The sequence below is a fragment of the Corythoichthys intestinalis genome, chromosome 17, assembly GCF_030265065.1.
Source record: "Corythoichthys intestinalis isolate RoL2023-P3 chromosome 17, ASM3026506v1, whole genome shotgun sequence".
In the NCBI taxonomy this organism is placed as follows: Eukaryota; Metazoa; Chordata; class Actinopteri; order Syngnathiformes; family Syngnathidae; genus Corythoichthys; species Corythoichthys intestinalis.
Genome location: NC_080411.1, coordinates 14,792,530 through 14,807,020, shown reverse-complemented (window position 1 = coordinate 14,807,020; position 14,491 = coordinate 14,792,530). Strand labels below are relative to the sequence as shown.

General features: G+C 39.1%; 2 protein-coding genes across 2 annotated transcripts in view; one reads left to right on the top strand and one right to left on the bottom strand.

Annotated features, from left to right (window-relative positions):
- dmgdh (dimethylglycine dehydrogenase) overlaps positions 1–14,491 on the bottom strand; it is a 45,301-nt gene that overhangs the window by 28,699 nt on the left and 2,111 nt on the right. Inside the window, exons 2-4 of the mRNA XM_057819748.1 lie at positions 13,973–14,138; positions 7,297–7,575; positions 5,907–6,152 (exon numbers count right to left, since the gene is read on the bottom strand). Coding sequence (XP_057675731.1) covers positions 5,907–6,151 — 245 coding nt within the window. The 5' untranslated portion in view covers position 6,152; positions 7,297–7,575; positions 13,973–14,138. The remainder of the gene's footprint in view (positions 1–5,906; positions 6,153–7,296; positions 7,576–13,972; positions 14,139–14,491) is intronic.
- On the top strand, positions 2,692–14,213 carry LOC130905942 (betaine--homocysteine S-methyltransferase 1-like). The gene is made up of 8 exons (XM_057819752.1): positions 2,692–2,920; positions 4,218–4,350; positions 5,229–5,341; positions 7,382–7,573; positions 9,599–9,746; positions 9,815–9,997; positions 13,691–13,919; positions 13,988–14,213. Exons 1-8 carry the CDS (start codon positions 2,897–2,899, stop codon positions 14,166–14,168), a joined length of 1,203 nt encoding a protein of 400 aa, XP_057675735.1. The 5' UTR covers positions 2,692–2,896; the 3' UTR covers positions 14,169–14,213.

Sequence of the window (14,491 nt, the reverse complement as noted above, 5' to 3'; positions counted from 1 at the left end):
AATGAACAGTAGAAGCTAGCGACGTTAGCCGAAAGCTAACTCGTGGCAATCCCCTATCATAGTTGCATTGAGTTCATTTTGCCTACACTTATAAATTCGTCAAAACTTTTCTTTTATCCCAGGCAATAGTAAGTGGTTTATTTACCTGACATGTTTCGGCAAACACTTCCGCCTTCGTCAGAGGGTCCAAAGGCGGAGGTGTTCGCCGAAACGTCAGGTAAATAAAAGCTAACGTCACTAGCTTCTACTGTTCATTCCACAACATGATCGGGGATTCGTCAAAACATTTATTTTATCCCAGGCATTAGTAGGTGGTTTATTTAACTGACATGTTTCAGCGAACACTTCCGCCTTCGTCAGAGGGTCCAAAGGCGGAGGTGTTCGCCGAAACATGTCAGGTAAATAAAAGCTAACGTCAATAGCTTCTACTGTTCATTACCCAACATGATCGGGGATTCGTCAAAACTTTTCTTTTATCCCAGGCAATAGTAGGTGGTTTATTTACCTGACATGCTTCAAATCATGAAAATAATAACAGCCTATATTTTACCAATCTTGTAATCTCGATGGGTCTTGTCGCCATACCATGTCAGGTAGTCTGGGAACATTGTTTGCATCCTGATTAGCGTCTGGCTAATACATGTACAGTCCAACATCAAATTCCAACCTCCTCCTCTTCCTCCAACTCTTCAAAAACTTGGATCTCCTCACTTGCGGTCGATCTATCGCTTATATCGGTTTGAATTGTTGTTTGAAGGGTTTTGTTTGGCGGCCGTATGGAGTGCTGCCATCGCTGTTCTCGGTGTGACGTATCACTTTCAGGTTCGTCTCCTTTCAGGCTCGAACTTCGGAAATGCGATTATTTTGTCAAATATTTGGCATTTTATGAAATTACTTCATATTTGGTCTTTAATAATATTATGTGAGCAACATAACCTCATGTATGCTTTATGTTGTGTGAGCAACATCATACTGTATGTCGCTCACACAACATAATTAATGATGTAGATTGAAAAAATAAATTATTTTTTTAACTGCCTGCATGTCATCTCAGAAAACATCAGAAAACAAAAACGTCAGATTTACATACACGAGTGCTAACAACAAGCCCAATAAAATGCTTGTGTAACGTCATCTATTTCACCGATATTAGTTATTTATTATTGTGTGAGCAAGTGGCATGCCTGAAAAAATTGAACTGAACTGGTTTATTGTAGAAAAAAATTCAATGTTATATTTTTTTCACAATCTTTTCCATTTCTGTATACACTGCTGGCCAAAAGTATTGGCACCACTGCAATTCTGTCAGAGCAATTTCTCCGAGAAAATGATTGTAATTACAAATGCTTTGGTAGTAATATCTTCATTTATTTTGCTTACAATGAAAAAACACAAAAGAGAATGTAATTTTTTTACCGGTTACCGGGTAGGTCTTTATTTTATATTTATGTATAGGAAAGTCAAAATGCACGCAATTATATTTTTCGGCCACTAGGGAGGGCACTGCCCAACCTGCCTCCCCTAAATCTCTACATATGGCAGTTAGATGTCAAACGGGGGCCACAATTAGACCGTGGGCATAGGCAGAGTTTAACTTTTGGGGAAGTGGGGGCACAACATGTTGATGACCCCAAAACGCAGTGTCAGCAATAAAATTAACAAGAGAAGTTGAAAATGAGCGTTTTTTTGTTTCCTATTACTCTTGAGGGGAATTTTAAATCAGGCTAATTAGGACAGCTATACTTTTCGCCAAGATCGTCATCCATTGAATATGGTACGCCTGCCGGTGTCGTGCCAATGTAGTTACCTCAGTCAAAAATTGTATCCCCTGGGATAAAAATAAAAAAGTCACTTCTATTAAAAAATGTGTTTGAATGCAAAAATAAATTTGAAACTCAAAAAAATGTATTTGAAAGCTAAATTTCTTAAGATTTTTTTTTGGGGGGGGTCAAAGTTAATTAGGTTGTAACAACTTTTTTGATTGAAGTAATGTTGTTTTGCGTTTGGGCCACATTTTGGCTAGGACATTTGTGTCTAAAATCATAATCAATAATCAAAAAATAAGTTGCTTCAAACAAAAAATATATATTTCCCCCCCAAAAAAAAATCACTTCAATCAAAAAAAAAAGAAAAATTTTAGTTGTAGAAAAAAAGTTTATGAATGCGAAAAAATATTTGAGACTCAAATATTTGCATTTGAACACTTAATTTTTCATTAGGTTTCCTTGATTTTAGCCATCCTTTTTGTGTCTAAATCATTCAATCCCAAAAAAAACCTTCAATCAAAAAAAAATATTTTCAAACAAAGATAAAAATCATTTGAAAAATAAAATTGCCCTCCCCTAATTTTTTTGGGGAAAATAATATGCAAAGCAAATTACCGTCTAAGGTGCTCGTCACATGATCTGTTCGAAAAATCATTTTGACCCATAATAAAAATATCTTTTTTTGTTCATTTCATTCATTTTGTTCTCTGTTTGATTATTTTACAACGTTATATATATATATATATATATATATATAAAGTCAATTACATGCAATGACATTTTTCGGCCACGGGGGGGGGGGCTGGCCCCCCTGCCCCCCCTTAAACTCCGCCTATGACTGTGGGCCGCAAGTTTGAGACTCCTGTCCTATGTGAATGTCCTAAAAACAATTACTGGTATCTAAGAAAAAAATAATCATCATAATTCATGCATGAACAGGCTAAATACAGTTGCATACAGTGATTCTGTGCTAGTTGTGACAAAGTTAGCGAGAGAAGCAAATTGAAACATGATGAGCGGGTGAGGTTCTAAAAGCGAACCTGCACCCCTCACCCCTCTCAGAGGCTATAAAAGCCCCACGGCTGCCCAGAGAGGGCCCCTCCCCAGCTCCAACAAGGCAAAGAGGAACCATGGCGCCAGCAGAGAAAAAGAAGGTACGAGCACATGCCACAATTGTGTGATATGTGACTTAATCAATTGCAAATACATAATTTTACTCTCTACATTTCAAAATAGCTATAACTAAAAACACAATTTAGAATGTACTCATTTTTTGCTAGCCATTTAATAACGTTAGCAAATTGATGTTCATGTCTATACCATGTTCTTTGAGGAAATTCAAATTTATCAAATTCATTTGAAGAAATACTGTATGTGTATATATGTAGACTATGTGTGGTTAGCACATCCGTCTCACAGTCCTGTGATTAGGGGTTCAATGCCGGGTGTTGGTCTATATATGCCATGTGATTGGCTAGCAACCAGTAAAGGGTAAACCCCGCCTCCTGCATAGAGCAAGCTGGGATAGGCGCCAGCATCCCTGTGACACTTGTGAGGATAATTGTTTCAGAAGATGAATGAATGAATACACTAGGGCTGCAGCCATCGATTATTTAAGTAATGAGTTAATCTATCGATTGGTTCGAATAATCGAGTCATCGGATAAGTAACATTTAATGCGTTGCAGAATAAATTTAAGGTGATGTAAAACAAAGGCTTGCTTCGATTGCACTTTCAAAATAGCATAAAAAGGAAATACAAAATAAAATTCCTGAGTGTTTCTTCAAACTATGCAGGATCGCACTTTCATTTCACAAGAGCAATAAATGCATTTAAAAATAAATTTAAATACCTGAGCCTCAAACGGTACAAAAAATTCAATAAATGAGGCTCGAACATAAGAGCAATTGGCTAACTTGCATAGCAAAAGTCCGCTAGCTTAAATGCTATTAAATACTTTTTCTTTACAATGCTCTCAGCAAATTGTTCAAACACATATTCCCACAAAAAACTGCTAAATATACCTCTAAACTAAATTACAAATGCATAAACAATCATATTAGCTCAAACAAAAACTTACCTTCTGTTGGTCTTAACAGGGAGCAGCTGGATTCAGCCATGTAAAATGAGTTGTCATATTCACTTTTGCCACTAGAGGGTAGTGTATGCATCCAAATCAATATAAAAGTTCAAACACTTTCAAAACAAACCATTACAATACCACTCTAATTAAACGAATCCTCGAAGCAGTGAAATTTGATTCAAAGCTTTTTTCTATTTTAATTACATGAGATATTGGGATTATATGGGATTTATTTAAGGAAATAGAGTATATGTCCAGTATTTCCATAGTTAAAAATGATCCTATGCAGGATCGCAGTATGTCTTCAAATAAAGACTATAAGTACTGTACTTCTGTGTTGCTAACTACGGTATATTGTGACAATCAAGGGTATCCTGGAACGACTGAATGCCGGCGAGGTGGTCATTGGCGACGGCGGTTTCGTCTTCGCTCTGGAGAAGCGGGGATACGTCAAGGCAGGGCCGTGGACGCCTGAAGCTGCCGCCGAGCACCCTGAAGCGGGTATAGTCCTTCTCTACTATAGCACACAAATATCTACGAGTCCACTGGAAAAGTGTCTATGTTAATTCATCAACTGCCGTTAACGGCGCTGAATGTCCGCTTTGACTGGGAGTGGGCAAATGAACTTTTAATGAATCTACGATTTCGATTTGCAAACAATTACCCAGCAGGGCCTAGAACCAAAGTGGTATTTGCCATGTGGCAAAATGCATTTTGCCATGTGACTTTTTTTTTTTTGCCATGTGGCATTTTTTCTTTACCATGTGGCTTTTTTTTTTTTTTGCTATGTAGTGGTGGTGGTGTTATACGGTGTGTATGGTGTATGGTGTTATATATGGCAAAATTGATTTTGCCATGTGGAAAAATGGATTTTGGTTTGTTTGTTTGTTTGTTTGTTTGTTTGTTTGTTTTTCTGCCATTAAATATGAATGGAAAATTTGGACGTCAATGGCATAGCCTCAGTTCGGTGCCAGTTGAATGTCAATGTGCTGTAATGTAAAGTGTATGTAAATCACAGCCACACATGTTTTTCTGCCATTTAAAATGAATGGAAAATTTGGACGTGCATAGCCGTCAATGGCATGGATGTGCATGGCTTGCAAAAATGCTATACACCCCCCACAAATGCCACATACCAAAAAAAAAAAAAAAAATGCCACAAACCAAAATAAATTTTGCCACAAACCAAAAAAATGCCACATGTCAAAATACATTTTGCCATATGGCGAAAAAAGCCACATGACAAAATGAATTTTGCCGCATGGCAAAATGAATTTTGCCACATGGCAAATACCACTTTTGGTTCTCGTTGTCTCTCCAATTACGAATGCCCTTAATATAGTACTTTAGCTAACTGTGGTGTCCTGGTGTGTTTTCAGTGCGGCAGCTGCACAGGGAGTTCCTCAGGGCAGGATCCAACGTCATGCAGACGTTTACCTTCTATGCCAGTGACGACAAGCTAGAGAATAGAGGTCATACTCAGCGCTTCACTGTGAGTGAGCGTGGTTGATATCAGAGATGTCCTTGATCCGATCACGTAATCGCAATTCGGGCCCGATCGGGTTTTTATGACCTATTTTTTAAAGTAAGAACTCGCTGGCTGCCATGCACGGTGATAGACGTCCAATCCGTTTTCACTGGGAGGGCTGGGAGCGATCGTTCGATCGTTTCCAGTCAAATTGGATTGGACGTCTATCGCCGTCAATGGCAGTGAGACATGATCACTCAATGCAAGCCTTCCTATTTGAAATGGATTTGATGTCTATATTGGCAACAGCAGTGAATGCAACAAGCAACAAAGAACATATATATATATATATATATATATATATATATATATATATATATATATATACAGAGAAATATACACATACATACATATACAGTGTGTATATATATATATCATATATACAGTATATATATACATATATACAGTATATATATATACATATATACAGCATATTATATATATATATATGTGTGTGTATATTCCATATATTTAAATAATACATTTATATTTATTTATATAAAAGGAACACGAGAAACTAGAGAAATACCAAGGGCTCAAGCAAGAGCTGGAGAGCGTCTGGAAGGTGAAAGCAACAGTGGTGCCTGTGGTCATAGGAGCAGTGGGGGCTGTGTCCTCCACACTGGAGAAGTGGCTCCGGCAGACACCCGGAAAAACATCAGACATCTCCGTCCAGAAGAGCGCAGTCCTTGGAACAGCAAAGATACTGTGCAGGACCCTCAGGCTTAAAGGCCTCTGGTAGAGAACCCGAGCTTGAGATGAACAGCCACCCATCCTACCAGGGGAGATGGGGGGAGGGTGAGGAAAGAGTTTTTATTTATTTATGAATATATATGTATATATATATATATATATATATATATATATATATATATATGTATATATATATATATATATATATACACACATGGAGTCCATCTCATATACTGTACATATATATATACAGTATATACCTGTATATACATATACAGTATATACACATATATATTAGGGCTGTCAAATGTATCGCTTTAACGAGCGGTAATTTTTCAAATTAATCACATTAAAATATTTAACGCATTTAACGCACGCGTGGAACGACCCACTCACGCATTGCCGCAAGCAGACTACAATGGCGCTGTTTTGGGACATGCTATTAATTGGCATAAGCGTTAACATCTCTTCCTCAACAATTATATCTACTGTGGCAAGCGACGTGGGGAAGAATTGCAGTTGATCTTTATCTTAACACCCTGTATTGAATATAACGCAGAGAAGACATACCATTTGCAGCCACCAGTGACCGTCATGGTTGCCCCACTTCCCATCATGCATTCAGGCAAACTATTCAAAAATTTCGTTTAGCTCAACAAATACACTAGATGGCAATATTTAGTCACAATATACAAAGTCAAATTTATCTTTTAAGAATTACAAGTCTTTCTATCCGTGGATCCCTTTCACAGAAAGAATGTTAATAATGTTAATGCCATCTTGTGGATTTATTGTTATAATAAACAAATACAGTACTTATGTACAATATGTTGAATATATATATCCGTCTTGTCTTGTACGATTAATAAATTTTTAAGCTGTGATTAACTCGATTGAAAATTTTAATCGTTTGAAAGCTCTAATATATATATATATATATATATATATATATATATATATATATATATATATATATATATATATATATATATACATATATATATAGTATATATAAAATGCTGAGGTTTTTTTTACAATGCTCTTAACAAATGGTGACTATTTACATACAGTATATACAACCATACGTATACTGTGTGTGTGTGTATATATATATATATATATATATATATATACACATATATATATATATATATATGGCTTTAGAAACTAAAATAGTTGCGCCTACAAATGATCTCCATCTCGCTCGGCGCGGTGGCTCAACTTACCGCCGTGGCTCCGTTTATATCCACAGCTGCCGTCGGGTACAGAAGATGAAGCCAATCCCGCCCTTTCTTTCCCACCTCCACGCAGGGGCAACAAATCAACGAAGCGGCGTGCGACCTGGCGAGAGAGGTGGCCGACGAGGGCGACGCCCTAGTGGCGGGCGGCGTGTCCCAGACGCCTTCATACCTCAGCTGCAAGAGCCAGGATGACGTCAAGGCCATCTTCAAGAAGCAGATGGAGGTTTTCGTCAGCAAGAACGTCGACTTCCTGATTGCAGAGGTCTGGAAATGGACAGTATTAGTAAAAGCCTCGCTGCAATATTAACCTTGAAAATGAATGTTCATGTTTCAATGCCACTGACAAAAACGTCTGTTTTTCACTCACCTGATTTGACCTACTTTTAAGGTGTACAGTATAATTGGCCGTGACTGTGACAGACTTTAATTGGGAGGGGGAATAGTGAATAGAAATCAACACTGTCATCAACACATTCTAGCTATGACTAACTATGAGTCTTTGCCTCTTTTCTCTTTTCTTCCTTCAACCTCAATATGAAAACTTCCTTACTCAACTTGTTGTTCATCTGAGAACAAACCAAATTAGATATTCACCGAGCCACCATCAGCACCGTTTTTTCAAAACTATTATTTCATTATTAGAGAACCTAAAGATGTGTACCTTTGTAGATAATGTTGTGAAGAGAACGGAAAAATATGGTTGCGAATAGATAATAGAGACACATGGGCCGAAATAGCCATGGGGTGGGGTGGGGGGGGCACTTTGGGCATGTAGAAGCAAAGGGGCAGGTGCTCAAGCACCCTCCGCCCCCCTCTGCACGTGCCTGCACCTGAGTGTATTCCGCCATATATAAATTGAAACCTGGCATCCATAGGCGGAGTTTGACTTTTGGGGCAGGGGGGGGCAAAACATGTTGATGAACCCGAAACGCAGTTTCAGCAATAAAATTAACTTCCAAGAATAATTATGATAATAAGTTGAAAATAAGTGTTTTTTGTTTCCCATCTTTTTTTAGGGTAATTCTAAATCAGGCTGCTTAGGGCAGCTATACTTTTCGCTAAGATATTCATCCGTTGAACATGGTACACCCGCTGGTGTTAACAGGTCAAAGTCAAATTTTGCACCCGATCAGAAATTGCAACTTTGTGTAAAAAATGGCCGCAAAAATGGCGGTTACAAAGTAAACCCTACAAACTTTCTTTAAATAAAGGAATATTTACTTACGTTTTATCATGGACGGACATGTAGAAAAGTTCTCCTCAGACAAAGTCTGCCACGTTAGCTGCACACAACAACTGCACACCGCTCTCTCACTGTTTACATCTTCCACGTGTAGTTAAGCATTAATTTACGCCATATTCGTGTGGAACATGTATGCTTACGATGTTAATTGATTATTTAGCACCTGTGGATGACATTGAGAATAAAATTGAATGTAAAAGAGGGCTTATTCACCGCCACAACAGCTTTGGGAGAAAAATATTATAAAGGTGCAAAATTTGTTGTAAAATTAGGGTCTTTAGTGGGGCAAATTGAAACTCCGCTCACCATTTTGGCGGTGCTCTCTGGCTTTTCATGGTCCACATTTTCAATCCTCGGTTCTTGCTCAGCAGTTGTTGTCGCTTTTGAAAGCTTAGGTTTGAAAAAATTACGTATATCCATCTTGCCTCTTCATTCCTCAGGTGGTTTTTGCTAAGCAAAGCAAATTAATGATCGTCTTAAGGTGCTAGTTGTGTTACTTTGTGGGTTTCTTGAATAAGCCAACTTACTGAAAGGGTTGACTAACAGATCTTTAGTTACAGAACAGAAGAGAGGCATCATCAACATTAACTGTCCACTGGAGGGCTTTTTATCAGCTGTCTCGAGCTTGCCGCAAATCTCTCCGTGTGCTGTGACGAGCAGACATTACTAATCGAACATGCAGATACAATTTGCTCATATCATTACAATAGTCACATAATCTGAAAAATAATTTTGACCCATTATATTATATATACATTTTTTTGTTCATTTCATTCATTTTTGTTGTTTGTTTTATTGCTTCACAACTTTTATAAACAATATTTTATCGGATAATTCTTAATTTTAAAATCATATATAGGAAAGTCAATTACATGTAATGACACTTTTTGGGCTGCCCCCCCCCCCCCCCCCGTAAAATCCGCTTATGCTGGCATCCACATATTTGGACATCAAATTTTTGGTAGTGCACATCAATGATTTACCAATTATTATTTTTTTAATACCAAAAATAAACATTTAATTGTTTATTGTAATTTTGTGTAGTATTTTGAGCACGTGGAGGAGGCGGAGTGGGCGGTGCAGGTCCTGAAAAGCTCAGGTAAGCCGGTGGCGGCCACGCTTTGCATCGGAACCGAGGGGGACCTGAACGGCGTCAGCCCCGGAGACTGTGCCGTCCGTCTCGTCAAAGCTGGTACGTTTAATGTATTTTTTTTTTTTTTAAAGTGGACATCGCTAATGAAGTTCCTGCCTCGACGACAGGTGCAGATATCGTGGGCGTCAACTGCCACTTTGACCCCGACACCTGCGTGCGCACGGTGGCCATGATGAAGGCGGGCGTGGAGAAAGCCGGACTCAAGGCGCACTACATGAGCCAGCCGCTCGCCTTCCACACGCCCGACTGCAACAAACAAGGATTCATCGACCTTCCAGAGTTCCCCTTCAGTAAGAAAGCCATTCACAAGAGCTCACATTCTCACGCAACAGATGTATTCCCATATATTTTGGGGGAACAAATGTTAATAACGAGACTCAATGTGAAATTTTAAATTACAAGATTAATGTTGTAATTTTGATATAGGAATGCGTTTGTTTAGAACGGGGGTCAGCAACCCGCGGCTCTAGAGCCACATGTGGCTCTTTAGCACTGCCCTAGTGGCTCCCTGGAGCTTTTCAAAAATATTTTTAAATGAAAAAAGATGGGGGAGGGAAACATTTTTTTTTTTGTTTTAATATGGTTTCTGTAGGAGAACAGACATGACACAAACATTCTTGTAATTCATTTATAATGTAATGAAGTTAAACTTAAAGCGGCATCGTACAACAGAGTAGTCACATGGTGCGTCATTCTCTGTAGGTTTCACTGCAGAGAAAATAAACATTTACCGTATTTTCTGCACTATAAGGCGCATCAGAGTATAAGGCGCACCTTTAATGAATGGCCTATTTTAAAACCGTTTTCATGTATAGGGCGCACTGCATTATAAGGTGCAGTAGTAGTAGTAGTAGTAGTAGTAGTAGTAGTGGTTGGCATTGCATTATGAACGAGTTCCGTTCCTACGCTGGAGACATACACCAAATTTCTGCGTGGGTCGGAATTAACCCTTTAAGTACCCCCAAAATAACTATCCAAAAAGTCCAAAAGTAATGTATTTTGTTGAATTCATTTACTCCCAGCCATTTTCACTGGAGTAAGGCCCTTCGCTCCCGGCCGTTTTACTGGATTTTGACTGATTTTGCAAGGCCCTCAGAAAACTCTGTTCTATTGCTATATTAACATGGAAGCCACCAAAAGGAAGACTCTCTTCTTTCAGCAGAAAAAAAAAGTTAGTTCATATCGTTTTCCATTCTTTAGAAATCAGCATTAGAAAATAGCTTAGTTTGAGCAATTTTCCAATTTCTGATGAAAAAACAGAGAAACTGAGCTTGTTGTAAAAGCATACATTTCAAGCATAATTTGACTTTAACACAGCTATTTTTCGCTTTTGTGACACCCCAGACATCTGAATAATGTTTTCGTTTTACAAAATAACATAAACAACAAAACAGAGAGCTTTTGATCGAAAAGTAACAATTTATTTACACATAACTAAACTATTGAACTGTTGATGTGCTTCGTTATACAAAATAACATAAGCAACAAGACAAATAGAGCTTTTGACCGCAAAGTAACAATTTATTTACACATAACTAAACTATTGAACTGTTGAACTATTTGTGCACATAACAACGGGGAAGGCTCTCGGCTGCTCCCGGTTGAATGAGGTGGCTCCCAGTAATCTGATGAGTCCAGATCAAGATCGGTCTCACTTTTTTCATCATCTTCATCATCTTCATCGTTGGTTTCAACCTCAGGCTCAAGAGTAACGCAACGTGAGCTCCGCAGAACGCGTTGGGAACCTGACGCTGTTGTGGCCGTCATCGTCTGTCTCATCAAGATATTTTTTAATCTTTATTTGACGATGGTTTTGTTTTCTTTTCAAAACAGTCCTCCATTGTCGTTTGCCTTTTTTTTCCGATCGTTCTCCACATTTTTCTCAAATTCTCATGCGTCATCACAAGATCCCTCCAACTTCCGTTTCCTGACTATTTTTTTCACTTCCTTTCTTGGCCCGAGATGAGTTCTTACTTAATGCACTACTGCCCTCCAGTGGCCAGTTTTATTGCTTTAAAATGAGTTTTGAGCATTGTGCATTGCAGTTTAGGTGCAACAGAACCTAGAGATGCCTCGTGTAAAAAAAAAACAATTAAAAATAGAACATATTTATATGTTTTTGGGAGCAAATGAGTTAATGATGGAGGATACACTGCCCTCTGGTGGCAGTGTTGGGTCTGGCTGGACTGTCGCCTCGTATGGCTAATGGATAAAGGACAGCTGCGTTCTGGTTTGGCTCACATCAGGCTGTAAGTTGTTTCAGCTAATGTTTGTTTGCTTATGCATTTGTAATAAAGTTTACTGCTACAGTTTGTGGAGTTACGTGTGAGCCATTTGCTATGAGAATTGTAAATACATTAGCATTCGTAGCATTTAAACTAGCAAACTTTTGTTAGGCAAATTGGGCTAATTTAATCTACTAAATTTACTGTACATATTGATCAGACTAGATGAACGTTTGAACACCAATTGTAAAAAATACGACCTGAGACAAAATGACGGAATAGACTTTGGTACGTCGAGTACATCGTAACCCGGGGACTACATTTACCTGCAAATTTTATGAGACTTTTAAAGGGGAATAATAACAATAAAGCTGAATTTTGTTTCGGGGAAAATATCAAACCATGAAAACAAGAATAAGACTATTTATTATAAGAAAATTTAAAAGGAAAAACTGAATATATGGCAGCCAATAAGTTCATTGTTAGGGCATTTCAGGTCATTACAGGTATATTACAGGGCACTTCCTACTGATTATGAGTCACTTCCTATTCATTTTGGGACAGTCCTGGGTCACTTCAGTTCCCCCCAAATCGACAGGAAATTACCCATCAATGTCTCCAAATCAACAGGAAGTGAAGAATGTGGGGCATTTCTGGGCTATTATGTACTTACAGGTCATTTCCTGTTGATTTTGGGTCGCTTCCTGTCGATTTTGGGGCATTTCTGGGAACTTCCGATTCATTTTGGATTATTTAGAGGTCATTTCCTGTTGATACACAGGCATTTCTGGGTCACTTCCTATCTATTTTGGGGTAGTTACAGGTCATTTCTTGTTGATTTTGGGTCACTTCCTGTTGATTTTGGGGCATCTCTGGGTCACTTCCCATTAATTTTGGGATATTTACAAGTCATTTCCTGTTGGTTTTTGGTCACTTCCTGTCGATTTTGGGGAATTTTTGGGTCACTTCCAATTCATTTTGGGGTATTTACAGGTCATTTCCTGTTGATTTTGTGTCACTTCCTTTTCTTTTTTATGGCATTTCTGGCTCGCTTCCAATTTATTTTGGGTTGTTTACAGGTCATTTCCTGTTGGTTTTGGGTCGCTTCTTGTCACTTTTGGGGTATTTTTGGGTAACTTTGGGGGTTTTTACAGGTCATTTTCTGTTGCGTTTGGGTCACTTCCTGTTGTTTTTGTGGCGTTTGTGGCTTACATCCAATATATTTTGGGGTATTTATAGGTCATTTCATTGCTTTTGGGTCACTTTCTGTTGGTTTTGTGGCATTTCTGGGTCATTTCCCATTTATTTAGGAGGTATTTACAGGTCATTCTTGTTGATTTTGGGCCATTTCTGGGTCACTTCCAATTATTTTTGGGGTATTTAACGGTCATTTCCTGTTGATTTTGGGTCACTTCCTGTCAAGTTTTGGGCTTTTCGTGATCACTTTCAGATCATTATGGGGTATTTACAGGTCATATCTTGTTGATTTGGGTCGCTTTCTGTCAATTTTGGGGCATTTCTGTCTGGGTAACTTCCAATTAAATTTGAGCCCTTTAGGGGCCATTTCCTGTTGATTTTGATTCGTTTAACAGGAAGTGATGTCCCAAAATGAATTGGAAGTGGCTCCAAATGAACAGGAAATGGCCTTTAAATGCCCTAAATTGAGCAGGATTTGACATTTAAATGCTCCCCTAACTGGGACGAAACCTTGTTTCAGTTCCATTGAAGTCCAATCTATTTTGACTGCACCCAATGCAGGTCTGGAACCGAGAATCCTGACGCGCTGGGACATGCATAAATACGCCCGAGAAGCGTATGCGGCCGGCATCCGCTACATCGGTGGCTGCTGCGGCTTCGAGCCCTACCACGTGCGCGCCCTGGCCGAAGAGCTGGCGCCCGAGCGAGGCTTCTTGCCGGCCGGCTCCGGCAAGCACGGCCTGTGGGGCGCCGGCCTGGAGATGCACACCAAGCCCTGGTGCAGGGCCAGGTATCATCTCCGTGCGGTACCGTTCTCCGAAACGGTTCCGAGTGTTAACCTACCGCCTTTTGCGCCAGGGCCCGCCGAGATTACTGGGAGAAGCTGAAGCCGGCGTCCGGGCGCCCACTTTGCCCCTCCATGTCCACGCCGGACGGCTGGGGGGTCACCAAAGGTCACGCGGATCTCATGCAGCAGAAGGAGGCCACCACCAAGGAGCAACTCCATGTTCTGTTCCAAAAGGCAGACAAAGGCCAGTGAAAAGTGGCCACGAGCTTGTTTTTACATCATCACCATTAAATACATACAAAACCGGTTTGTGATTTTCATCTTTTATAATTTATTGCTCTTTTTCCCTAACCTGGCTCGCCAGATTGATTGTTCCATATATACGCTATGAATACATTTCACATATCAATCTGGCAACAGGGTTGCCAAATGTCGAAATGACAACTTCACTTATACAACTCAATCTTTTCTTTGATATAATAACCAGACAACAAATAAATCAACAGTGGGAGACACACTGTAGAACAATCTTTGCTGTTTTGCCCATAAGCATTGTGGGAGATGTAGTTCTTGTA

What these genes read in the sequence shown, in the direction of transcription:
- LOC130905942 (XM_057819752.1), top strand. Translation starts at nt 2,897, where the DNA reads ATGGCGCCAGCAGAGAAAAAGAAG. An exon ending in GTCATACTCAGCGCTTCACT is followed by an intron (nt 5,342 to 7,381) that starts GTGAGTGAGCGT and finishes ACCTCCACGCAG; the next exon opens with GGGCAACAAATCAACGAAGC. An exon ending in CCTTCCAGAGTTCCCCTTCA is followed by an intron (nt 9,998 to 13,690) that starts GTAAGAAAGCCA and finishes CACCCAATGCAG; the next exon opens with GTCTGGAACCGAGAATCCTG.